At 43.5% G+C, this 26,673-nt stretch overlaps 1 protein-coding gene across 1 annotated transcript in view; it reads right to left on the bottom strand.

Annotated features, from left to right (window-relative positions):
* LOC112246081 (igLON family member 5) overlaps window positions 1-9,090 on the bottom strand; it is a 170,147-nt gene extending 161,057 nt beyond the window's left edge. The window contains exon 1 of the mRNA XM_042312420.1: window positions 8,468-9,090. Within this exon, the coding sequence (XP_042168354.1) occupies window positions 8,468-8,528 (61 nt within the window). The 5' untranslated portion in view covers window positions 8,529-9,090. The remainder of the gene's footprint in view (window positions 1-8,467) is intronic.
* Window positions 9,091-26,673: the final 17,583 nt, after the last annotated feature.

Raw genomic sequence — 26,673 nt, 5'->3', positions numbered from 1 at the left:
GTAGCCTCAACAACACCCTCTAGGGTAGCACTATGGTGTAGCCGGAGGACAGCTACAGTAGCCTCAACAACACCCTCTAGGGTAACACTATGGTGTAGCCGGAGGACAGCTACAGTAGCCTCAACAACACCCTCTAGGGTAGCACTATGGTGTAGCCGGAGGACAGCTACAGTAGCCTCAACAACACCCTCTAGGGTAACACTATGGTGTAGCCGGAGGACAGCTACAGTAGTTTCCCTCCTCTGGATACATTGCATAGACAAAATTGCCACAGGAGATATAAGGACATGTCCCCCCCCAAAATTCAGAACAGCACCACAGATAGCATATGAATATGTCATAAGCAATGGTAACATGTGTAAAATTGCAGGTAATTACGGTTGACTTTGGGTACGAAAACGGTCCAACTCCTCCTCTTTCTCAATTTTCAAACAGCAATGGAGTGTGCCTTTGGTGATGCATCGATGTGTCATTCTTGTCATGCACGCCGTGACTGACGTAGCTTCTTCATTAGCTAAGCTAGCCACTTGTAGCTAACCAGTAACTCCTCCAATATGTGTTGATGTAATTTCAACAAGATTTGTTTTTGGACGGAAGCTGTAGAGGGCAGAAAGAAATTGCATTTCTGTCGCCAAATATCTTATTCATTCATTTTTTAAGCATTACATTACCAGGTATAATGGTGCATTGATCATTTATACAGTTTAAAGATGTTATTATTGTATTTTGCCCAAAGTCTACCTTTAAAGTAAATGTCCAGTGTTTCCAGATTTCTATTAAATCTGACCAATAATTAATTACAATATGAGTATAATAGTTTCCATCCCAAAATTAAGTATGTTAAAAATCAGCTTTTCTGTGTTGGAATGGTGTGGGTGTACCCCAACAACAGAATGGTCTGGGCATTTACCAGTCATTAAAAATATTAATGCAAGTACACCGCTGATTGGCCAGCTCATCCTCTATGAGGAAATATTAATGTTAAGTCTGTTTGAGATAGAAGTTTGAGGTTGGGTTTTTGAAGTGTTTTTTTCTCTCCAATGTATGCTTTGGCCACAAAATACAAGTAGACGAGTCAACAACATTATTTGAGTATGAGTTAACATAATATGAACTTTTAAAAATGAGATTTTCACTGAACAGTTTAAAAGTGCAACATTTTCCCTCAGCCTCATGGGAACATGTAGAGTAGCAGGAAATTATCTTTAAAACTGCCAAATGTTCTCTCATCCTCATGGCAAATTGTAAAGAATAGCATGAGATGAGCTATAAAACAGCACATTTTTCTTTGTACCCCATGGCAAAATGTGGAGAATTGCAAGAAATTTGCTTTAAAATTGTACAATTTTCTCTCCGACTCATGACAAAATGTGTAGAATATAATTTTAAAACTGCAAAATCTTCTCTCTGACTCATGATTTTTTTTTGTTGAAATACAGGAAGTTAGCTGTTTAAAAAATTTTTTTTTTTTAAATCACTTATACTGTGTTTTTCAAAATACCCCTCAAAATACTACGCAAGAGAGGCATGATAAGTAATGTGAAACTGTGTAGAATTGCAGAAAATATAAAAAATATATATATTTAGGGGACCCCCCACATGCCCATCTTCTGTTCCTTTCATTTTTTTATTTTCAGATGAGAGTTTACAAGAATTTATCTGACAAAGATGTGCTTGATTGTGGCCTAAATTCTATTGAAGATGGTCAGGGCAGAGTCCTGGGCTTTTATTATGCCACCCAAAACCCTGAAGTGCCACTGAGACAAGTAAGTCAAAACCCCAGGCCTCAGCCTTTTGAGTGGGTTACCAGTCTTCACTGAGCCCAAAAACTTGCCTTTGACCCGAGAGGATGGGAATTCAAAACACGTTCAACAAAGAAAGGCGGTTGTCAGGCACAGACTGGTTTTACGGTTTTATGAAGGGGCACCCAGAATTATCCATCCACAAGCAACCAGTCTGGTTCGAGCTGTGTGTGTGTGTGTGTGTGTGTGTGTGTGTGTGTGTGTGTGTGTGTGTGTGTGTGTGTGTGTGTGTGTGTGTGCACATGTGCGTGTGTTTAATCAATATTTAATCTGTTATATTCCCAAAAATGTATAAATATTACAAACTATTGAAAACCATTTGCTCTTGAATTTCATTTTAGAGACTGCTGGGATTTACAATCTTGCCTTATTCAAATGAATATGAATTTAGTTTAACTGTACATAATGGAGTGTCAGGAGAAGGTAAAAAAGGTTTAAAAAAGAAGAGAATTTACTGTACGTGCAAAATAGGGACACTTCTGTGAGACCCCATGGGGGCATCTTAACCCGGTAGCTGGTCAAATAACCCTTTCTTAAATGTTTTTATTTTTTATTAAATAACAAAATAAATCTGCAAGGTGGGGAGCATCATACCCCATGTTACCCTATTAGTATTTTACCAAACTGGATTCAGATGATAAATATAATGTTATCTCAAAGTAATTCTAGGGCTTCTGCAGTATCATATCCCAGTGGTAAATATTACCGTGGTTAACCGGGTGCATGGAGAGTGCTCTAACAGACCACAATAGAGCAGCAGGGTGGAAACTAATGTTTGTCTCCCCTGTGCTGTTGTACAAATTAACACACTCCTTCACATAGCCAAACACAAGACAATCACACGTCTGCAAACACACACACACACACACACACATACACAGACAAAAAGATGCACCCACGCTTGCATGCATGCACACACACACACAAACACATAACCCCCTACACAAACACACACACACATCCACAGTCCCATCAGGCATGGACCAGGCTGCATTAGTTTCCTAAGCCTCTTCCATTGATTTGCCAGCGAAGCTTCTTGTCTCTGGTAATGAGGACAGGGAGAGAAGCAGGACCCGGGTCCCTCACAGCTCCCACAGGAGAAAGAAGCAGCGGCTGCTCTAATCTGAACTGTGTTTCTAACGATGCTAACGCCCTCACACAAAAAGACAAGATACAGAGGGGGGTAAAATCTCTCCCTCTCTCTGTCTCTCTCTGTCTCTCCCTGTCTCTATCTCTCTCCTTCTTTCCAGATAGCTCAATCTACATGCCCAGGCTAAAGCCTCAGAGCCAGGATTTAGCCTGTGCCAGAGACATATTCGATTTTCCCTATATGCCTGTATTGATAAGAGATCAATGAAAGTTATTTATGTGCACAAAGATGTATGAATATATAGATGTTCCTCTCTACCCCTCAAGGCTGGGTGCTCCTGGCTCCGATGGGCTTCATTGATTTACTGTTCGCACCTTCACTGGGGGAATTGTTTAAATTCATCTTGTGGGTGGCCCTATAAAGGCTGTGTGTGTGTGTGTGTGTGGGGGGGGTATATGGTATACAGTATATGGGCCTCCCACTTCTCTCTACCTCTACATACATTCTGCTGCCACTTGAATTATGTTTCTCTTCCTGCTTTAAATAAAACATAGGCCTTTTTTCATTGCTATTATGTTGAGGGCCCATTGCTCATGCACATATTCATGCACAGGGCAGCGCTGGCCGCCGGGGTTGAGCTGGGAATAGGACAAGGAGGCGGGGTGAGAGAGAAGAGAAGTTTTACAGTGTATTACTATAATTTAACACAGTAAAAAAAAAACTGTCCCACATTGAACGTGATCCTGGTTCATGTCCATTACATTGAACTCCATATATAGTAACTGTGATTATAATTACAAACAAGCCTGGCTGTAATCATTATTTATGGAACTGACACTTATGTATAATTGCCTCACTAGAACCAATATGGGAGACCAGTGAAGTGTTTATCAAAACTCGACGCAGGAAATCTCAAGGGCGTTGAGGTGACAGAGCACTGGCCATCAACCATCGCCCCTCTCCCCCCTCTCGCTCCTCTCCACACTCAGAGTGCCCATCTAGAGTTTGACCCCATGACCTCATGTCACTGTTCCAGCCTGAAAGCCACTAACATTACAGCACCATCCCAGAGGCCAGCATCTCACCACCCTTACCCTGTTGAAAACAATCCAAGAAACCCACAGAAACATATTTGGACGTAGATTTGGATGCAATAGCCCCTAATGCCAGTCATGTTTAAGCCAAGATAAGGTCAGTAATAGGCGGGGGTGGAATAGTGGAAGATTCCACAGAAACGCTTGGGGCCATTCTCTCCATGGTGCCCCTCTCCATAGCAACACTTCCCGATTTAGTTCAAACCACACAAGGCTATCTATCAATTCTCCATCCAGCATGAGCGATATGGTGGAAGCACATCATCCATAGCACAAACCCCAGTATACAGTCTCACATTCCCCCCATACAACTGTAAAAAGGGCCTTGTAAAAATCGAATTGAAAATGTGAAATATCACACAGCCCACTTGTTTTCTGTCAGGTCACTGCTATATATACTTCCCTCAGCATCCAGCGTCTCTATTTTCCTCTCCAAAAGAGCAACTCCATGAGACTCAAACCCCGGGCTTCTCAGTTTCACATCCAATGGTGTCTGGCAACAGATGAAGAAGAACCGAGGAAAAGGCCAAAAAAATACAGGCTCCAAAAAAGAGGAGCATATGCAAGCCAGACTTGGAGAACAACGACGGCACAGAAATGGTGGCTTTCAAACGTGGGGGAGGCGGGGGAAGGGGAGGGAGGAAGGAGGCAGGAAAGAGGGGAAGAGAGGCCCCTCCAGATTAGGAGCTCGAGGCATCTGTTGGTGCTGGCACACAGACGCGTCTGCAGCTCTTCATCTCCCAGCCAAAGCCGGTGATTTGACCGAGCACAAACAGGGGGGCCATGCCATCAACATGTGCCACGATGTGCCACGCGCCTTGACCCCACTTGTCCCCCCCCCTCCCCATATGTCGCTGTAACAAGAGGGATCACGGGCGACGCAGCGACCTGCCTGTTTTTCCCCGAGCCCGATACGCCCCGTAAACACTTCCCGCACCTGTACCCTTTGATTCATTATGGCAACCTTTTGTCCTCTGGATGCTAGTTTGGATTAGTTTGTAGCTCGAAGCATCTGTTGGGTTGTTGAAAATGACTGGAAATGGCTTCAGTGATGTACCGGAGAGTATTTTCAAAGGTTAAGGATGACGTGTCTGAGAGGGATCCAAAATTGCAATGTGGAAAAGTAGAGAGAGGTTTATGTCGTGCACCAAATGGATTAGAGGACTTTTGATTGCGCTTGGTCTGCTACCAAGGTAAAGACCAAAGGTCAAATGCCAGGTTATGCTGATATGTGACCTTGACTGATATGTGACCTTGACTTAAGCTCTATGTAATTGGATAGAATGTTTTACTGTGTAAGAGCATGTGTTAGAATGGGAATCTGTATAGAAGCAGATGCTATGTCTTTGTGCAGATGCTAGCTTGTGGTACTGGTGTACTTACATCATGAGGTCGTAAATTAGCATCTCCTATTCCTAGACCATGAAATATCATCTTCAGCAGCACCGCAGCATATTTATCATTACCAGTAAAGTACATGCTAACATGAACCTCATAATAAGGTACTTACCGCAGGTGTGTCACCACAGCGATCCTCTTTGTGGAGTCTAAATGGTTTAATTTGGTGTGGGGGCGTGTAGTTCTATTCTCAGGCTTAGTTAGCTTTCATTGAGAAAATCTCAGACGTAGACGAGAAAGGTTTAGGAGAACCGGGTCCTATTAATTAGGCACCAAACATTAGAAAATTGACTGAAACAGGGAGAGATGACCTGAACTTGTCCAATGAGAAGTTTTTAATTGTGTTCCATTGTAAAACGTTTTGCTATGGGGGCAATGACCGCATAGAATTCACTAGGCACCAAATGGATAGAAAACAGACTGAAACAGAGAGGAACTACCTGAACTTGTCCAATAAGAAGCATTTGTTTTCATGTTCCACTGCATGACGTTTTGCTACCGTGTGCCATAATGAATATGACCTTGGTTATCACTCTGTCTCAGGATGGAAACTAATGACTTAGCATCTCTCGGTACAATACAGCCAAAGCCATTACGCCGAAAGGTCCATAGCACATAGGTGCTCCTCAGAATGCTCACTAGGCATTGTGCTTAGAGATGCAACAGCTGCAACTTTGAACGTCACTGCACAGGTCAGCAGAAAGCAACTTGAGGATTGACACTTCATAGTAGCTAATGACCATAGCAGCCTAACAGGAGTGCTGATCAATGACTAAATGGATGTAGCTTCAATCAAGCAGTGCAAACTTGATTTATAAATGACTCAAATAGCAACGGAGATGAGAATGATATGCCCAATCCAAAAATCGCCCCCCTAGCCCTTATACCCTGTGCATTTGTCTAGATCCGAGAGGACTGCATAGGTCTAAGCAATATGGACCCTTCCTAGCTCCCTGACAAGCTATAAGAGTACGTTTCCATACTTTGCTTAAACCCATTCAATCCTCGCAGATCTACACAAGCGCATAGGTTGTAACCACTATAGGGACTAAGATTTGATTTGATTTAAGGGTTCAATTTGGGAGTGGGAACTCCATCTGACACACTCCAATGAGTGCTACACACGCTCACGTCTTCGGGGCACCTTGCATGATTTAACAGGGAGCTGACCAGGCTTTGAATGGCTGTGTTCCATCCTTCCTCCCTCATCATTCATGCATGCCTCCACATGAGTGGGTGTGTGGCGGTAGCAGCAGCCGGGAACCTGGCTACATCATTTTCTAAAGATGGCAATGATATACTCTCAGTCAACTTCATACTATTAGTGTCAATGTACCACACAGAACAAAGATGACGCTGATTATACAGTATTCTCAGTCAACTGCAAACCGTAGCTTTTAATGTGCTACACACTTAAAGTAAGAATATGGCCTCTCTGGGCTACATTCATCAACGGTACAGTTTAGTGCTCAAACATGTGGATTTGGCAGGTTTGTAAAATGCCATTTTAGTTCAATCCGTTCAAAAAAAGGTCATCTGTCCTTAGAATCTTAAAAGGAGGCTGTGAATTGGTATTGTTAACCCAATAAGGAGCTATAATCAGATGGTTTCATGCTGTTCTGTTTGGTGTTTGTGTCCTGCAGGGCTGTCCATCTGCCCCATTCCTGGTGTAGCCTAGGCCCTACTCGAATCCCACCATAACCAGCTGGGTACTCCACTACTCCTGCCCGGAAAGGAACATGGGAGTAGGAATCTACACCAGCCCTGCCTGCATCTGTGAGCAGTTAACCTAGCATCTTATTACACTGACACATCAATTATTGTTATTAAGGCCAGGTTATTTATTTAATGAATGATTTCCCAAAGGTAATGAGGGAGAGTTATCGAGGCACGCATGTGTGATGTGTGGTTTAATGTGGTTTAATATGTGGTTTGCGTCATGCACGTGCGCAAGGGGCGCACCAGATGTTGGAAGGAGCGCGGGGGGCATAAGAGAATCTACAACAACATCAACAGTGCGTGGATTGAGATAAAACAAATCTGCAAGATGGTTATAATATCGTTCACGGTAGGAAATGAAAAAGCATTAGGGCTGTAACTTATATTGCAATGCTATTGATCTTCAGGCGCTCCATATGACTTGGCACTTTTGTGATGCCCAAGTTTCCCTTCCTCTGCGGTGCACATTGTACAACATACAGAATAAACCATTGTCCAATTTCTGACGCGCCTACGTTCTTTGTGGAATTAATAACGAAGCATACTTAAATCCCTATGAGTCATCCGGATGTACAGGCGATGACCTTAATTATCTTGCAATTATCTTTGCCCGGTGAGAGAACGTTAAAAGCAACAGACAATGTGGTGGATAAATAACTAGCCACGGCGGTGGGGGAAGTAGTGAAGGTTACTAGGGTACACTGTACAGAGTGCCCTATACGTGTTGGGATGCCCCAAGATCTATTTCGCTGTCTATTATTATCCCTCAACCTTGCAGAAAATGTTTGTTTTTTTGCTACACTCTTCTCAACTGCTTGTACTGCATCGGAAATTATGTAGCAGTTTAGCGCCATACTACGAACGTCATGTGCGCGGGTTACCACCAGATCAATCATGTCACGTATTGGAATGCGCCCGCCTTCTGATAGACCAGAGAGGATGGGAATGGGGTGTCTCGAATTCTGAAGTGAAATATGTTAACATGCACCACTCGTAGGCTACAAGCAAGCTGAAGATTGAGCCGTGCGCTGCGCAAAGGCTGTAGCCTATACCTACCACATGCTAACGCACACTCACTGTTTCATCCACTCACACCTCTGTCTCCCTCGCGCGCGCTCCCTATCGCTCCCTATATCTCTCTCTCTCTCTCTCTCTCCAAACTGTGAGCAAATGAAAACCGAGTGTGCACTGTAGCACACACACACACACACACACGCATGATTCATAAGCAGGTAGACCCCCATCACGAAGCCTCGGCATTAGTATTCACCTACAGCACCGTATCAGTGGGAATGAAGGGGAAGATGCATGTATGGATCCAATCCAGCGGCAACATCAAATCAAAGTAGCGTACTAGAACGTACCTTTCGACAGCAAAGCGAGGAGCAAACCAGCGAACACGTTTCGTAAGACTGGGCAGCTCATGTTTTGATGTTTCGATAGATATTTCGATGTTGTTTTCGTAGTAGAATACCGTTGTAGTCCTCTTCTATGGAGCCTTTGCAGGTAAAATGTGAAACGATTTACCTCGTGTGCTTTATTTATGTCCAACAGCAATAACCGACTGCTTTTACATGTGACTGAACAAAAACATGAGTCTATCCCCTTGACTTTTCTCGTTGATGACCCCCCCCCACCCCTTAACCAAAGAAGGGGTTGTTGATGTTTTCGTAGACGTAGAGGGAATACCAAATGACACAAAATCCTGGTGCAAAATATCCGCAAATATTCCAGACACTGAATTAATGTTGTTTTCAATGGTTTGGAGAGAAAATGTGCTCAAATGCGCACCTGAACACGAAGGTAAATACTCAACTGCTTTCTGCCAAATATTCGACAGAACATTGCAAACTAATGGATACAATATATGCGTTCTGTAGTAGACAATTCGTCCCGTAATTAGGCTACTCTCCTCGATCTCTGTCGGTATGCAACGCGTCTTGTCGCCCCGCACTCAATGCATCGCTCCGAGAAACAATAAATGCGAAGCGCACAAGAAAAGGCATGATTGACAGTTCAATGAGGACTCCTTTCTTCCAATCATCGCCACCAAGGAAGGGGCGGGAGCAACAATTGCACTGCAGCCACTTTCGGAGAGGGTGGGAAAGTAGGCGGGCTGGCCAATCCGAGGTGCATGGTAGGCGGGTAAACGCGCGAGGCGAAAACGGCGCGGTGATAATGCAATGTGATTTATAGCAAGCTTAGTGTTGCTGCAGTACTCGGAGAAACAGTGGACCACAGGGGACAGACATAATAACCGTAGTACAGGGACCGAGGTAGAGTGAGAGCGCGATAGGTGGAGCTATGAGGAATAAGTGCGTGGAGAGTATCTGAATTATAGGCTATTGGATAAAGGGTGAATAAGGGTGAATGTTCTATTCGGGTTGTTTTGTTGGGCTTGTGCCCAGGGGTTGCCCACATGACCAGAGATTGGATGGAGTTCCAATACCTTACAATAGGAGACATCCTACAGTGAAAACTGAATAGACCAGTGAACTCGTATTATGGAAAAGCAAACCATTTTGATCACTGTAACTGCACTTTTTGGAAGACCATGCAATTGAGTCCACATGAGCGTTTTGGAATATCACTAGGCCTACTCTTCTAGAAACAAAAACTGCATTAAGTAGAGTTTATGCACATGACTACACACCATATGTGTGTGAGATGACTGGGATTAACACCATAGTAGCATATGGGTACAACGTGATGACAGACTACCTGCTCTGCAGTGTTGAAGCATGCAACACCTGATATTCCATACACATCATATATCCCATTGAAAGTCAAATTAAATGAGTCACAGTCACCCAACAAGCTGTAATAACGGAGATTCAGATTCAGCACCATTGAAGTGGACAGCGGCATAATTGGAATTTGGAAATTCAGCACCCTTGAAGTGGACAGCGACAGAATCGGATTTCGAAAATTAAGCACCTGGGCAGTGAACAGCGGCGTTTCCCTACTGGGGAATCTCTTACAATGAGAGTAAGCCTAACCAGGAAGGGGGAGGCTCCCCTATGAACTCTGCAGCGGTGGGGAGTGTAATCGGTTACATGTAACTGATTACAAAACATTTTAACTGTAAGCCATTATGTTACCAGCAAACATATTGTCATCCGATTACAGATACATTTGAAAAACTAGATGATTACTTTTAAATTCAGAAAATATGTCTGCGGGGAAAACAAATGTATGACACTTTCCTTTTTTCTCAATTACATTCAAATCAGCATTGAAAAAAGGCGCAAGTTTAAGTTTGTTCCGCCTTAGGGAGTCTGACCACAAGTCAGAGACCACTATGATGACACAGCAAATGCGTCTGTCTTCCAATGGTGCGACTGTTGTCTGTCTTCAAAGATTATACTTCCAACTTTAATAAACGCTTGGAGGTAAGGACGACAGCAGTGGTGTATAGCCTACGGGCGATACGGATATAACTTATTATTAATATCTACTTAGCGCAATTATGTGAATCACACTGCTGCTTTCTCATTTAGCTTTTTGCGCCTTACGGATTGTGGTTATTGTGGATGACTGTTCACAGATTTAGCCTATATGTGTATTTTAACCCAATAATGTTTGTTTTGAATAAGTTTAAGCAGCCCATCAATCTTTTTTTTTTTGCGACCAGTGGACAGACAGTGAAAAATGTGATCTTGCAGCAGCTGCGTAGTGCGGATCCCACTCAGCCTATCCCACTGGGCAATAACTGGTTGAATCAAAGTAGTTTCTACGTAATTTCAGCAACATAAATCAATATGAGGACGTTGAAACAACGTGGGAAACTGATTGGATTTGCAAAAAGTCATCAACGTAAAAGGGAATTTCATATTTCTTTCACCCAACTTTTCACCTAAATCCAATGAAAGGGTGACATGTTCTGTTGATTTAACGTTGAAATCGCGCTAGAGTTGACAACTCAACTAAATGTAAATGAAAACTAGACGTTGAACAGGCCTGTGGGTTGGAATACAAGTTTGAGAGAGTTCCTCCGTTCTGAACTCCTCCTTGGTATTGTGCTAAAAATACAGTCAAAAACGAGTTTCATTAAAGAAGACCAGAAGTGGGGCTTTTATTGCTCAATCTAATTCGTGCTGATAAAAACAGGTAAACAATAGGTCTATAGAAAATGCAACATATGGTATTCATTTTTCACATGCAAATAGCACTTTTCAGTAGTGCTCAAAGCACGCCATTCCATAAGAGCAGAATTTATTTTTGAACTCGAATCAATGAGCCCAATCAGTCCTCCAAAACAACAATATCATAAACAAAAGAGCAGGCTAATAAGTCCTTCGTTTTTTGGGTTATACTCAGGTAAAACAATTTGGCTAATCTCTATTTCCATAATTCCAAGTCCTGTTCTTGACGATTAAGGGGTATTAAATCATTTGGAATGACTGGAAATCTGACAGATTTAGGGTTTTTAATGTAAAGATAGATCCTAATCGTATTACCATCTGTATTGAAGTAGAAAGCAATGGGTTAGAAGAAGCCTACATAACCCATAAAGTAAAATGCAACATCCATTTAAAGCCAGCCATTTATCCTGCATTAGATGTCATTCAATTGATAATATTCATTTTTCTCTTCGAATGCCTCTTAAGGCGAAAGTAAAAGTAACTGAATTTGGTTCACGCACAAGTTATATTACTGATTACAATTTTGGACAGGTATCAAGTAACTGTAATGAATTACATTTAGAAAGTTACATACCCTACCCTGGAACGCTGTTACCTACTCTAATAATGACCCATGAGTCCATAGCCTGCTCCAAAACACCTTACACAATACTTTTAAGGGAGTTAGGCTATACATTAGTACACAACTTGTTCTCGCTTTTGCATGGTGTTATTACCATATTCATATTTGCCAGCATTTGAGTATAACACACTGTGGGCTCACATTCTATATTAATCTGTTTATGGAACACAATGTAGACCGACAGTATGGTATTTTCTCAAAAGTTTGCCCACATAGCTACACTTCTAGACATTTGCATTGAAATGCCGCAGGATACGAAGCTGGTTCTTCATTAGCATAGAAAGACATTGACTATATATGGAACAGATTTGATAGAGAGATATGCAGTGTCAATACCCCGTTAATGGAATTCATGATAGTAATCAGTAATTCAACCAGGCTGCTGTACACAGGCTCTGCATTTATTTATAAACCTGTCAAAAGTTGCTGTTTGTTTGTATTCCATTGTTTTAGTTTTTATAAAAGACACACCTGAGAAGATGTTGACAAAAAAAAATAGCATTTTGACTCAATTTGACAAAGCCTATTACCCTAATTCTTCCAAAGCTCCCTGGAGTTGTCATTCTGTTTTTTTAGGATGGCAATGGAGCTGAAGAATGTTTAATTATATATCACCAAAAGTTTGTTATACGTTGGGAATCCCACTCCCCAGTTAGCACTTGGCTTCTGCATTCTGCATTTTGCCAGACATGTGTAGTGTGTGTGTGTGTGTGTGTGTGTGTGTGTGTGTGTGTGTGTGTGTGTGTGTGTGTGTGTGTGTGTGTGTGTGTGTGTGTGTGTGTGTGTGTGTGTGTGTGTGTGTGTGTTTGTGTGTGTGTGTGTGTATGCGTGTGTGAGCAAAAGTTAATAACATTGAACAATTGAAAGCCTAAGTGACGATAATTTCACTGCCAATTAACCGATTATAAAGGCATATGCAGTAATGTAATTTATCCACGCATTTTGGCACGTTGAGTCAAACCCGGGTTGATCAGAATTCAGTGCTGCAGCTTATCTGAGTCCCAAATGGCACCCTATTGCCTATAGAGAGCCCTATGGGCCCTGGTCAAAAGTAGTTCACTATAGTGCACTATATAGGCAATAGGGTGCCATTTGGGACTCAGCCCTTATCCAAACACCCCATCTGATGAGGTTAGAATGAGACTCACCAGGGAAGTTTTCCTTCAAGTGTCTGCTGTGCATGGCGCTAACAGTCTCTCTCTCTCTCTCTCTCTCTCTCTCTCTCTCTCTCTCTCTCTCTCTCTCTCTCTCTGTGTGTCTGTGTCTGTGTCTATGCCAGGGCCTGGGCATAAGACGCACCGCCGCCAGCCTGTTTAGTATGGTAATGTATTGAAATGCGGGCTCTCTTTCCCTCTCTCTCTCCCCATTAACCCCCCCGCATTAATTGTCATGGCATAGGGGACCAACACATGCTTGTAATGCACTGTCCCTCAGAGCCCTACGGTGAGAGGGAGGGAGCGGGGGATAGAGAGAGGGATGAGGGAGAGAAAGAGGTAGGGAGAGAGTGAGAAAAATCCTTGGGTCCCGTTGAGATTGCCCCCTGAAACCAGATGTCCCTAGAGGGCTAGAGTGAGACAGAGAATAGAGAGGGAGGAACAGAGAGACAGATAGGGAGAAAGAGAGAGGACGGATGAGACAGACACAGAGAGTGGGAGGGGACGAAAAGAGAGAGGAGGAAGGGGGGAAGAAAGAGAGAGAGAGATCGTTGGCATTGCTCTGTGAACAGAAAAAGGAGGGCCAGAGAGGATAAAGAGTAAAGAAAGAGAGGGGGTAATCATGCAAGAGATTATCTCACTTGTTGAGTGTGAAGAGGAGGGGGGAAGAAAAACTGGGAAAGAGAGAGAGATTGAGAGAGTTGTGGTTGAACGTGAAAGGACTTGAACTTTTTAGAAATCTTCCACAGATTCCCACCTGTTGTGGCTCTAATGGGGTTGTGTGTCACCGAGGTTCCCCTTACACCCCACAGCCAGAGGAGAGGCCTACTCAACATGTAGAGGAAACATTTATTCGCTGTATTAATCTTGTTCATTTTCACCCTTGATACCATGCCTGCTGTTACAACGGCCCAATTTGATGTCGTTACAACCACTTTAAGCGTACAATTGTTTCTCTGCTGATTGCCCCGGCAACACGTTATGCCTGTAAAGCACCTTGAAATTGAAAATCTGAATCCGAATCAGAGAAAAAAGGATCCACTGAAGGAGGCATAGAGGAGGGAGTGAAGGAGGAAGTAAAGGAAATAGAAAGAGAGGGTATAAGGAAGGAGGAGGAGATCAGGAAAGAAAGATGGGAAGGCAAAGAAAACGAAAAGGAGGAGTCTTAGGAGTTTTCTTTCCCGTTTGTGTCCAAAATGGCCACCCTAATACCCATTTGTACTTAATTTTGTGATATGTCTGAAGACTTCTGTCTGATTATTTTTACCCAGAAATGTGTGTGTTTAATCCCATGATTCCCCTGGGGCTACTGTAAATTATGTATGGTAAATCTATGATGAAACATGGTGGGGAGAGACTAGTCACCTTTTAATGCGAGGGGAGCAAAGCCGGAGTGTGCGGCCTTGAAGACGGATCAAAGCACCAAGCTGCAATAGATGATAGGGTTTAATCATGTCTAGTTACCGCCTCTCTCTCTCTCTCTCTCTCTCTCTCTCTCTCTCTCTCTCTCTCTCTCTCTTTCTCTCTTTCTCTCTGTCAATTCAATTCAATTCAATTCAAGGGCTTTATTGGCATGGGAAACATGTGTTAACATTGCCAAAGCAAGTGAGGTAGACTACATACAAAGTGAATATATAAAGTGAAAAACAACTAAAATTAACAGTAAACATTACACATACAGAAGTTTCAAAACAGTAAAGACATTACAAATGTCATATTATATATATACAGTGTTGTAACAATGTACAAATGGTTAAAGGACACAAGATAAAATAAATAAGCATAAATATGGGTTGTATTTACAATGGTGTTTGTTCTTCACTGGTTGCCCTTTTCTCGTGGCAACAGGTCACAAATCTTGCTGCTGTGATGGCACACTGTGGAATTTCACCCAGTAGATAGGGGAGTTTTTCAAAATTGGATTTGTTTTCAAATTCTTTGTGGATCTGTGTAATCTGAGGGAAATATGTCTCTCTAATATGGTCATACATTGGGCAGGAGGTTAGGAAGTGCAGCTCAGTTTCCACCTCATTTTGTGGGCAGTGAGCACATAGCCTGTCTTCTCTTGAGAGCCATGTCTGCCTACGGCGGCCTTTCTCAATAGCAAGGCTATGCTCACTGAGTCTGTACATAGTCAAAGCTTTCCTTAATTTTGGGTCAGTCACAGTGGTCAGGTATTCTGCTATTGTGTACTCTCTGTGTAGGGCCAAATAGCATTCTAGTTTGCTCTGTTTTTTTGTTAATTCTTTCCAATGTGTTAAGTAGTTATCTTTTTGTTTTCTCATGATTTGGTTGGGTCTAATTGTGCTGTTGTCCTGGGGCTCTGTAGGGTGTGTTTGTGTTTGTGAACAGAGCCCCAGGACCAGCTTGCTTAGGGGACTCTTCTCCAGGTTCATCTCTCTGTAGGTAATGGCTTTGTTATGGAAGGTTTGTGAATCGCTTCCTTTTAGGTGGTTGTAGAATTTAACGGCTCTTTTCTGGCTCTATCTCTCTCTTTCTCTCTCTCACTCTCTTGTGAGCCATATCAGTCTCTCTCTCTCTCTCTCTCTCTCTCTGTCTCTATCTCTCTCTTTCTCTCTCTCGCTCTCTTGTGAGCCATATCAGTCTCTCTCTCTCTCTCTCTCTCTCTCTCTCTCTCTCTCTCTCTCTCTCTCTCTCTCTCTCTCTCTCTCTCTGCCTTGCTCTTTAGTAAACCCTACATGTGATACTATGGTTACACTCATTGTTTTACAAGAATCACAGGCCACTAACATTGCAAGCAGAGATTTAGCAGCCTTGAATTGTGCAGCGACAGTCGGAATTCAGAAGTTCTGCCCCACATGACAGTGGACAGCAGCCTGTCAAGCACACTGACGGGTGAATCCCATGTTACATGAGTAGGTCTAACCAGGAAGAGGAAGTTCCCTATTAACTTTGTTTGCTAGCCATATTTCTATTTTCCAAACCAAACGCTACAATGGTAGGAATCGGAAAAACATTTTAAAAAAACTAAAATACATTGCTCCATTGTTTCTTAGATCTGCACCCACACAAGTTTTTAACATCCAAATCAAGCATGTTTAACTCCCAGACCATTATGTATTTCATTGTCCCCCACTCACACATACGTAACCATAAACTATACTGAAGTATCTCCTAGATGCAGATCTAGGATCAGATCTGCTCCACCAATCCTAATGCTAAACTGACCCAAGATCAGCGTCTGGGGGCAACTTCATCCTACACCATACTGGACAAGTGCATAAAACATAGCCACAGAGCTCAAAATGAGAAGATATCTCTTTATCTCATGCTCCTACTTCATTCTTGTTTGACTCCTTTTCCCCCCTTTATTTTCATTGGGTGAGTCTCATTGATGGGTTGGGTGAGTCTCATGGATGGGTTGGGTGAGTCTCGTGGATGGGTTGGGTGAGTCTCGTGGATGGGTTGGGTGAGTCTCGTGGATGGGTTGGGTGAGTCTCATGGATGGTTTGGGTGAGTCTCATGGATGGGTTGGGTGAGTCTCGTGGATGGGTTGGGTGAGTCTCGTGGATGGGTTGGGTGAGTCTCATGGATGGGTTGGGTGAGTCTCATGGATGGGTTGGGTGAGTCTCGTGGATGGGTTGGGTGAGTCTCATGGATGGGTTGGGTGAGTCTCATGGATGGGTTGGGTGAGTCTCATGGATGGGTTGGGTGAGTCTCATGGATGGGTTGGGTGAGTCTCGTGGATGGGTTGGGTGAGTCTCATGGATGGGTTGGGTGAGTCTCATGGATGGGTTGGGTGAGTCTCATGGATGGGTTGGGTGAGTCTCGTGGATGGGTTGGGTGAGTCTCGTGGATGGGTTGGGTGAGTCTCGTGGATGGGTTGGGTGAGTCTCATGGATGGGTTGGGTGAGTCTCATGGATGGGTTGGGTGAGTCTCGTGGATGGGTTGGGTGAGTCTCGTGGATGGGTTGGGTGAGTCTCGTGGATGGGTTGGGTGAGTCTCATGGAAGGGTTGGGTGAGTCTCATGGATGGGTTGGGTGAGTCTCATGAGTAGCCCTTTAATCCTCTACATCCCCTCTGGCCCAAAAGCCTCACTGAGCCTCACTCTATCCATCTACTCCTGTCCTTGGCGTTGTCCCAGAAAACAAATCAAATCAAATCAAATAATTTTTATCAAATCAAAATTTTATTTGTCACATACACATGGTTAGCAGATGTTAATGCGAGTGTAGCGAAATGCTTGTGCTTCTAGTTCCGACAATGCAGTAATAACCAACAAGTAATCTAACTAACAATTCCCAAACTACTGTCTTATACACAGTGTAAGGGGATAAAGAATATGTACATAAGGATATATGAATGAGTGATGGTACAGAGCAGCATAGGCAAGATACAGTAGATGGTATTGAGTACAGTATATACATATGAGATGAGTATGTAAACAAAGTGGCATAGTTAGTGGCTAGTGATACATGTATTACATAAGGATGCAGTCGATGATATAGAGTACAGTATATACGTATGCATATGAGATGAATAATGTAGGGTAAGTAACATTATATAAGGTAGCATTGTTTAAAGTGGCTAGTGATATATTTACATCATTTCCCATCAATTCCCATTATTAAAGTGGCTGGAGTTGAGTCAGTGTCAGTGTCAGTGTGTTGGCAGCAGCCACTCAATGTTAGTGGTGGCTGTTTAACAGTCTGATGGCCTTGAGATAGAAGCTGTTTTTCAGTCTCTCGGTCCCAGCTTTGATGCACCTGTACTGACCTCGCCTTCTGGATGACAGCGGGGTGAACAGGCAGTGGCTCGGGTGGTTGATGTCCTTGATGATCTTTATGGCCTTCCTGTAACATCGAGTGGTGTAGGTGTCCTGGAGGGCAGGTAGTTTGCCCCCGGTGATGCGTTGTGCAGACCTCACTACCCTCTGGAGAGCCTTACGGTTGTGGGCGGAGCAGTTGCCGTACCAGGCGGTGATACAGCCCGCCAGGATGCTCTCGATTGTGCATCTGTAGAAGTTTGTGAGTGCTTTTGGTGACAAGCCGAATTTCTTCAGCCTCCTGAGGTTGAAGAGGTGCTGCTGCGCCTTCTTCACGATGCTGTCTGTGTGAGTGGACCAATTCAGTTTGTCTGTGATGTGTACGCCGAGGAACTTAAAACTTACTACCCTCTCCACTACTGTTCCATCGATGTGGATAGGGGGGTGTTCCCTCTGCTGTTTCCTGAAGTCCACAATCATCTCCTCTCACAAACATGTTCCTCTTGTAAAACCCTACCATGAACAATACATAGAAAAGGCCTTGTTCCATTTATAAACCCCTGTCCATTCCATATATTAAGAATCAAATAGAATTGAGTAACTATTTTTCCCAAAGGAATAAATGGCTGGAAAGCATACGAATAATGACATTGACTGTGGAAAGATTCATAGCTCTATCTGCTCATTTCAAATCAAATAACTTTCTCCTAAAGTAGGATCCACTATTTGGTTTCCATAGACATTGCACTTTAAACCGAGCTCGCTCATTAATCAATGGTGTGCTTGTAGAGCTTATTGAACTCTGACTCAGCCATCAGAAAGCTGTAGAGCGAGAGCTCTGTTAAATCAGTTAAGGCTAGGATTTAGTCAATGTTCTTGAAAGTGGAATCTTTACACTTCTCCTCTGCACTGAATTGCCACTCCCCAGGCCTGTTGAAATATGGCAGTGATGAATAACACGAGTTGGGCAGTAGATATCTATCAAATCACACCATGCCAAGTGCTATAGTTATAAGGACTGAGCACCCGGGCTTATAACTTGCTCACACATCTCTCATCTCTCTCAGCTCCTCCCTTGTTCCCTAATGGATTCTCTGACTCTGTCCTCTCTTTGTCCTTCCTTCTGTCTGCCTGCTCTCTTTCTCTCTCACTCCCTTTCTTTCCCGGCCTCTCGTTCCTTAACATCTCCTCGGCTTCCTTCTCTTTCCTCTTCTTTCATGCTCACTTCCCACTGGGCACACTCCGCCATTTCGACGTGGACAATTGGATAATATTTGGTGGAGACATTGATCAATGAGATAAACAACCTATATTCACGCACTCGAACAGGACAGCCAAAAGTTAAGCCGAACGTCCAATCAAATCACTGCGCTTTCAATCATCTGACAGCGCCAGAACATTCCAAATGGGGAAAAAACCTCTCAGGCGTTTTGTTTAGTTGTACAGTAAAGTTCAACTGGGAAAACAACGTCAGACATGATGTGTATGTATACAACAACTGAGTGTGTTTTCACTTTGCTTCACCTAATAGCACAACCAAATGACCTGGATTGCAGTTGAGATTACAGTCAGGTACATGGTGCATCAGGATTCTTCACAGATTATTATAGCTATTGTGAAGATCTCCGTTGACCTGTGACAAACTATGCACACTGTTTTGAACATGCACGCTTTATATGATTACAGAAGAAGACGTTTATAGTTACAGTAACCTCAAAATGTGGCCATGGATGTTGCTCATTTGAAGGTTGAATGTTACATTAGTTTGTAAGAGCCTTAACTTTAGGCTATTTACTGTATTACAACGTAATATTGAACTGTGTTTGGTTGACAATGCAACCATATATCAACATATAAAATAAATGTATCTACTGCTTGGATAGTTCCATCTCAGCCACTGGTTTAATCCCATTCATTAGCTGTTATTTCTGGATGAGTTGGAGATATGAATTCAACACATTATTTGTTAACTTGTCGACAAGTTAATAGGTTATTTATTGTATTTCAAATATGATATTGAAATGTGTTTGGCTGCCAAGGCAACCAGATATCACCATGTGAAGGAGGTGTATCTTCTGCTTGGGTAGTTCCATCGGTACCACTGACTTATTTTGGCTTTAATGCCAGTTTTTCTACAAATTAATAAATGATATGTTGGATTCACGTCTCCATCTTAACCAAAAATCTAAGTTAAAGAACAGGACTAAATCAAATCAAACTTTATTTAAAGTGTATATACAGTTTTGACTTAGTGCTATTCTTGAACTTTAATTGTTGGAGATTTTTGTTTGCGTTGACAACCAAACACAATTCAATAGCACCATTTTTTAAATTAACTAGAGCTTGAAACCCTAGTATTGTCAATTTGTTGTTTCGTTCTGGAGATCTCCCAACAAGCATTCTCACAATAGCACATTGGCAATAGTCAGAGACAAATTGAATAGCTACGCAGGGAAGGGCTTGGTTAAAACCTCCATCTCTCTCTCTCTCTCTCTCTCTCTCTCTCTCTCTCTCTCTCTCTCTCTCTCTCTCTCTCTCTCTCTCTCTCTCTCTCCTCTCCGATGATTCGGCTGTAATGAGTGCAGCAGCTGAAGGTGGGGATTGCTGTAGGTGAGCTGGAGTAAGCCAGTAAGTTAATGAGGATAGCGACCTTGGTTTGTGCCTGGGGTTGAAAGCGAGAGAAAACGTGGGGGGAAGAGAGACGCAGAGAGAAACATACAGAGAGACGGATGTTCCCATTTGTTGCTGTAATTCCTATTTCTGTCAATTCACAAATGCATTTGTTTCTAATTGCGGCGCTTGTAAATGCCACGGAGGTTATGTGGGTCGTGGTGCATAATCAAAGGGATAATCTTAGAGTGAATGAGGAAGGAAGACAGAGCGGAAGCCTGGGTGGGTGTCTAGGGGAAAGATGTCCTTCATGCAGAAGAGATGTCCTCATTTAAACTTAGCCTGATGGTGCCTTTGATGCACTGAATAGAATGTGATGGGAGTTGTCATCCTCATTTTAGCAGGTCTTTCTCTCTCTCTATTCCTCTCTCTCTCTCCTTTTCCCCCACTCAGTCTGCCAATTACTCCATCTAATGCAGACACCCTGTTGTTCTTGTTCACACTATTTTCCTCTCTCTCTCTTTCTGTCTCTCTCTCCCTCATTTGATCCCTGTTTCCTTTGTTGCGTTCCCAAATCAATCGTTCTCATTTCGTCTGGGAATTCATTCCGCCATCTCTTACCGTTGATCCCACCGTCCCCCCATCCCTCTCCACGTCAACGCTATCTTCCCTCCATCTCTCTCTCTCTCTCTCTCTCTCTCGCTCTCTCTCTCATTCACTCCCTTGCTCCCTCTGTCTGTTCCACAGCAACTCATTTAGAATGGTCTTCTTTTGCACTCCTCTCTTCCAGGGTTCACTCCCCAGAGTTGAGGAACAATGAGTTGATTAGATGTGCATGGCATACCAGGGCACAGACTATTCCATCCCGGAAAATTGCATCGCACAAGGTGGCGTCATGCATAAGATATAGAGTTACTAGTCTGGCACTCTGAAATATGCTACACTGCTATACTGCTACGTATTGTGAGACGATATGCTATTGTGGGGTCGAGATGAATCGCTATCTACCCCGGCTCGGTCTACACACTGTATGGCAGTTTGTTATCTCCGAACGATTCATAAGTCACTCCGACCCCAAGTAGAGCCTGTGCTATTCTTTGACATTCACAGTGCAATAACAAATGGGTCCGAATGGCACATTATTTTGACTTAGGATAGCCAGCCGGGATATTTATCGGCTTTCACTGCAGAACAGAGTGATTACAGTGAGAATGTTTACATAGACTGGCTACCTTCCTCCTGGAACCATGATGTCTAACTTCAAATGCCTTTCCATGTTTCATCATGAACCTCAGAACAGCTTCTTTGTGAAATGAACAAACATTGTTGTAAGAAAAAAATGCGAGTATCAATTCAATTTATTTGATAGTGAAAGACCATCAAACCCAATTGTTTCTTTGTTCCTCTGGTTCACTCTTTGATGGTCCTCCCTTGGTGAGGCTTGGCAACAGCTGCACAGAAACATCTTTCCCCCCCAAAGAAGAAGTTATGAAGTGTTAGTCTTGTGATTGATGGGGAAATGAAAGAGAATTGCTAAATAGTTGTCGGTGTCGAGGGAGAAGGGGCCAGCTAGACGGAGAAACGTCCGAGGACTTTGTCTACTCGGAGACTGACGGAGAAGTTTCAAATCCTCTTTGAAATCATTTCAAATACTCTATCTGGACTCAACCGCCCTCTGCGGCGTCGGACGACGACCGGATGCATCTGGTTTTCCGGGGAAATAGAAGAGGCCGTGATGCGACTTCCGCTTTTGGATGTTAACAAGGCGACTCTCCATGTTAACTCCTCCTCCACATTTACTGGATTGGTTCGACAGTGTAGAAGAGAACCTCCCGTAACAGCCAGAAAGAAAGAACGCTTAAGAGTTTTTTTTTTTATGCCTGCTACGTTAGGTTAGTACTCGATTGAACTTGCCTGGCTTAATGGACCAATAAAATAGTCCTAAAACTACTAACCCCGCCTATCTGGCAATATAGACAGACTAGAGAAAACACTCAAAGTATTTCAAAGATTTCAAAGAGCATTTCATCCCAGGTATGGAAGGAAATCATCAAATGCAAAAGAAAAATTGAAATCATCAGGGTTTGGCTGAGGTTTTCCGTGAAGTTGGAGGTGTTAATATGCAAATCGTTACAAAACGCCATGCCGAGTAACAGTAGTCAGCTATTTGTACTGCATAATCAGATGGGGTGTAGACAGTGCAGAGGTATCCATCTTTGGCGAAGCCACAACACAGCGAGAATGTGACCCTCTCCAGTGTACGAGCGCCGCGTATCATCAATCTTGGTTGATACATATTTTCTCAAAGCGTTGGCTGGGCTTGGTTGGTAATTAAGAGAAGGAGGGAGGAAGGGGGGATTGAGAAGTAAAAAAGAGAACGAGAGAGAGCGTGTGAGTCGTGGAAACGTAATCATTCTGGACACAGTTGAGGCATTCAGGGTTCGATATTGTTGAGATAACTCTCAAATGAATGCTTGCACATGACATTTATCCCTGAGCCGATTCAGGACCACTAGAGAGTTGACTGGGTGGCTTTTAAAATGTCTTTTTCTGCCGCATCTGCACTGTTAAAGGAAAACTCCATCCAAAAAAAAACGATCCTTTTGGTATTTGTTTTACTAGTCCAGTGTTGTCCCAAAAGGTTTTGTTGCCAGCAATCAAGTTTGATGCTGAGTTTCATGCTGCATAATGCATCAGACGGGGATGGTTTCTGTATTTTGAAAGTTACACATCTTGAAAACATGATTGCTGACAAGCTAAACATTTTGGGAGTATGTCAACAATGGACTAATGAAATGTATGATGAATAAAAACATATCATTTGTCAAATATAACCTTTTTGTAACTAGGCAAGTCAGTTAAGAACCAATTCTTATTTACAATGACGGCCTAGCCCTGCCAAACCCGGACCAATTGTGCGCCGTCCTATGGGACTCCCAATCACAGACAGATGTGATACAGCCTGGATTCAAACCAGGGACTGTAGTGACACCTCTTGCACTGACATGCAGTGCGTTAGACCGCTGCGCCACTCGGGAGCAGATTGTTTAGACCCTCATGCTGTCATTCATTTCCTGCACTGTCTCTTACCCCATTTATCATGGTTCATCAATACATTTTAGAGAGTCGTAGTGCGGATAAGTTCCACTTAATAGCATGACACGAGCGTGTTGCGCACCGCATCCCGCCTTCACACTCCGATTGGCCGCTCAGGGAAATCATTAAGCGACTCGGTTTTGTCATTAGCATTGCGGTGTGGTCATCACCATTATCACGCCAGTTCAATTTATGTATTGATCGGTGCCTCCCCATCCCTCTCTTTTTCCCAACCGGATGGATGGATAGAGCAGAGTTTTATTCTGGACCCCTGTGGCCCCGCCCCTGGGCCCTGCTCTTGGTTAATCTCCTAACAGAGAAGTAGTTGGCCATTAATTAAACATGTCCCCTCCCCAGAGCACCCCGGACCCATTTGTCGATGCACTCTGAATCGAACGCTTCAGTGCTGACGTGGGCCACCATCCCAGCTCTGCCGGAGTGCCAATCAATGAAGTGTCACTCTGCATGCATCTCCCTCTTTCTCTTTCTCTACCTCTTTCTCACACTTTCTACCTCTAGTCCTCTCTCCATAGCTCTCTCGTTCTCTCGTTCTCAGTACCTTACTCCCTCCCTCCCCTCTCCCTCCCCTCTCTCTCTCTCTCTCTCTCTCTCTCTCTCTCTCCCACCCACCCAACCGCTCTCTCTCACTCTCCCTCCCTTTCTATCGCTCTCTTTCTCACTCACTCCCTCTCACTCTCACTCAAATCAAATCAAATTGTATTTGTCAAGTGCGGCGAATACAACAGGCGTATATCTTAACGTGAAATGCTTACTTGCAAGCTCTTAACCAACCATGCAGGTCAAGAAATAGTTAAGAAAATATATACAAAATAAACAAAAGTAACACAAAAAAAAGTAACACAATAGAATAACAATAACAAGGATATATACAGTCAATGTGCGGGGTACAGGTTAGTCGAGATAATCTGTACATGTACTGTAGGTAGGGGTGAAGTGACTATGCATAGATAATAAACAGCGAGTAGCAGCAGAGGATGTCAATGTAAATAGTCTGGGTGGCCATTTGATTAATTGTTCAGCGGTCTTATGGCTTTTGGACCTAGACTTGGCGCTCTGGTACCACTTGCCGTGCAGCAGCAGAGAGAACATGGATGACTGGAGTCTTAGTCCATTTTTGGGCCTTCCTCTGACACCGCCTAGTATATAGGTCCTGGATGGCAGGGAGCTCAGCCCCAGTGATGTACTGGGCCGTACGTACTACCCTCTGTTGCACCTTATGGATGCCGAGTAGTTTCCATACACTCTCTCCCTCTCCCTCTTTTCCCCTCTCTCTCTCCCTCTCCCTCCCTCTCTCTCTCTACCCCCTCTCTCTCCCTCTCCCTCTCCCCCTCTCTATCTCTCTCTCCCTCTCTCTTCCCCCTCCCTCTCCCTCTCTCTCTTCCTCCCTATCCCTCTCCCACCTCCCCGCTCTCTTCTCCATCTCCCTCTCCCTCCCCTCTCATCTATCCATGGCTCTCTTGACTTTTCTCTCCCTCTCCTTTGACTTGCCTTTCATAGCTCTCTGTGTCCGACATAAAGCACCACTGTCCTTTAGTCCCTGTTCACCATGTTCTTAGTAAAGTCTCTGTTTAGTCTGTGTACCTGGGCACGCATTCCCATATAGATCATCGCTCCTAGAACAGGCCGAGGTTCAAACACGATTTAATATCATTCTAAAGGCCATGGCATAGGACATAGGACGGTGTACAATTGGCCCAGCGTTGTCCGGGTTAGGGGAGGGTTTGGCCAGGGATGCTTTACTTGGCTCATTGCGCTCCAGCGACTCCTTGTGGCGGGCCGGGTGCCTGCAGGCTGACCCAGTCGCCAGTTGAGCGGTGTTTCCTCTGACACATTGGTGCAGCTGGCTTCCGGGTTAACCTGGCGGGTGTTAAGCAGCGCGGTTAGGCGGGTCATGTTTCGGAGGACACATGACTCCACCTTCGCCTCTCCCAAGCCCATTGGGGAGTTTCAGCAATGAGACAAGATCGAAATTGGGGAGAATAAATAACAGTACTCTTAAATACTTTATCTGGGCTTGATTGAGCATGCCTAGCACAATAGAACAACTAGAAAAGTCTCATAAGTGCAAACCCCACCCAGATTCAGATTCTGACCTGGCACTGCAGACAAGCTGAAAGCAAAGATTTCAAATAGTATTTCAACCCAGGTCTGATAGCCCATTGCTTTGAGAAAGGACAGTCCTTATCAGTTGAGTTGTCATGAGGAGACAAGGGTTGCTGCCCAGGAGTTCCTGTTATAAAGTGTTCCAGCATTTCATTCTGAAGTGAACAGATTTGCAAACCAGCGTGACACTCATTACCATGTTATTGTCCCTTTTAGAATAATGTATTATGCATCCTTATACGGCACATAAGTAAGAAGTATGACACGTAGTTATAGGGTACGTCCCAAATGGCACCCTATTCCCTTTATAGTGCACTACTTTTGACCAGGGCTCTCGGAAATGATTCTGACCCCCTGACTTTTTCACATTTTGTTTACGTTACAGCCTTATTCTAAAATGAAGAAAATACATGTTTCAATTCATCAATCTACACACAATACCCCATAATGACAAAGTGAAAACCCCGGTTTTTAGACATTTTTGCAAATTAAAAACAGAAATAATTTATTTACATAAGTAATCAGACCCTTTGCTATGAGACTCGAAATAGAGCTCGGGTTTATCGTGTTTCCATTGATCTTCCTCGACATGTCTAAGGTGCTGCATCTCAGTGCAAGAGGTGTCACTACAGTCCCTGGTTCGAATCCAGGCTGTATCACATCCGGCCGTGATTGGGAGTCCCATAGGGCCCAGCGTTGTCTGGGTTTGGCCGGGCTAGGCCATCATTGTAAATAAGAATTTGTTCTTAACTGACCTGCCTAGTTAAATAAAGGTTAAATGAAAAAAATATAAAATTAAAAAGGTTTCTACAACTTGATTGGAGTCCACCTGTGGTAAATTCAATTGATTGGACATGATTTGGAAAGGCACACACCTGTCTATGTAGGGTCTCTCAGTTGACAGTGCATGTCGAAGCAAAACCAAGCCATGAGGTCGAAGTAATTGTCCGTAGAGCTCCGAGACACAATTGTGTCAAGGCAGAGATCTGGGGAGGGGTACCAAAACATTTATGCAGCATTGAAGATTCCCAAGAACACAGTGGTCTCTGTCATTCTTAAATGGAAGAAGTTTGGAACCGTCAAGACTTCCTA

The sequence above is a fragment of the Oncorhynchus tshawytscha genome, linkage group LG03, assembly GCF_018296145.1.
Source record: "Oncorhynchus tshawytscha isolate Ot180627B linkage group LG03, Otsh_v2.0, whole genome shotgun sequence".
NCBI classification, from domain to species: Eukaryota; Metazoa; Chordata; class Actinopteri; order Salmoniformes; family Salmonidae; genus Oncorhynchus; species Oncorhynchus tshawytscha.
Note: the sequence above shows the minus strand (reverse complement) of the source record. Positions and strands in the feature narration are given on the sequence as shown.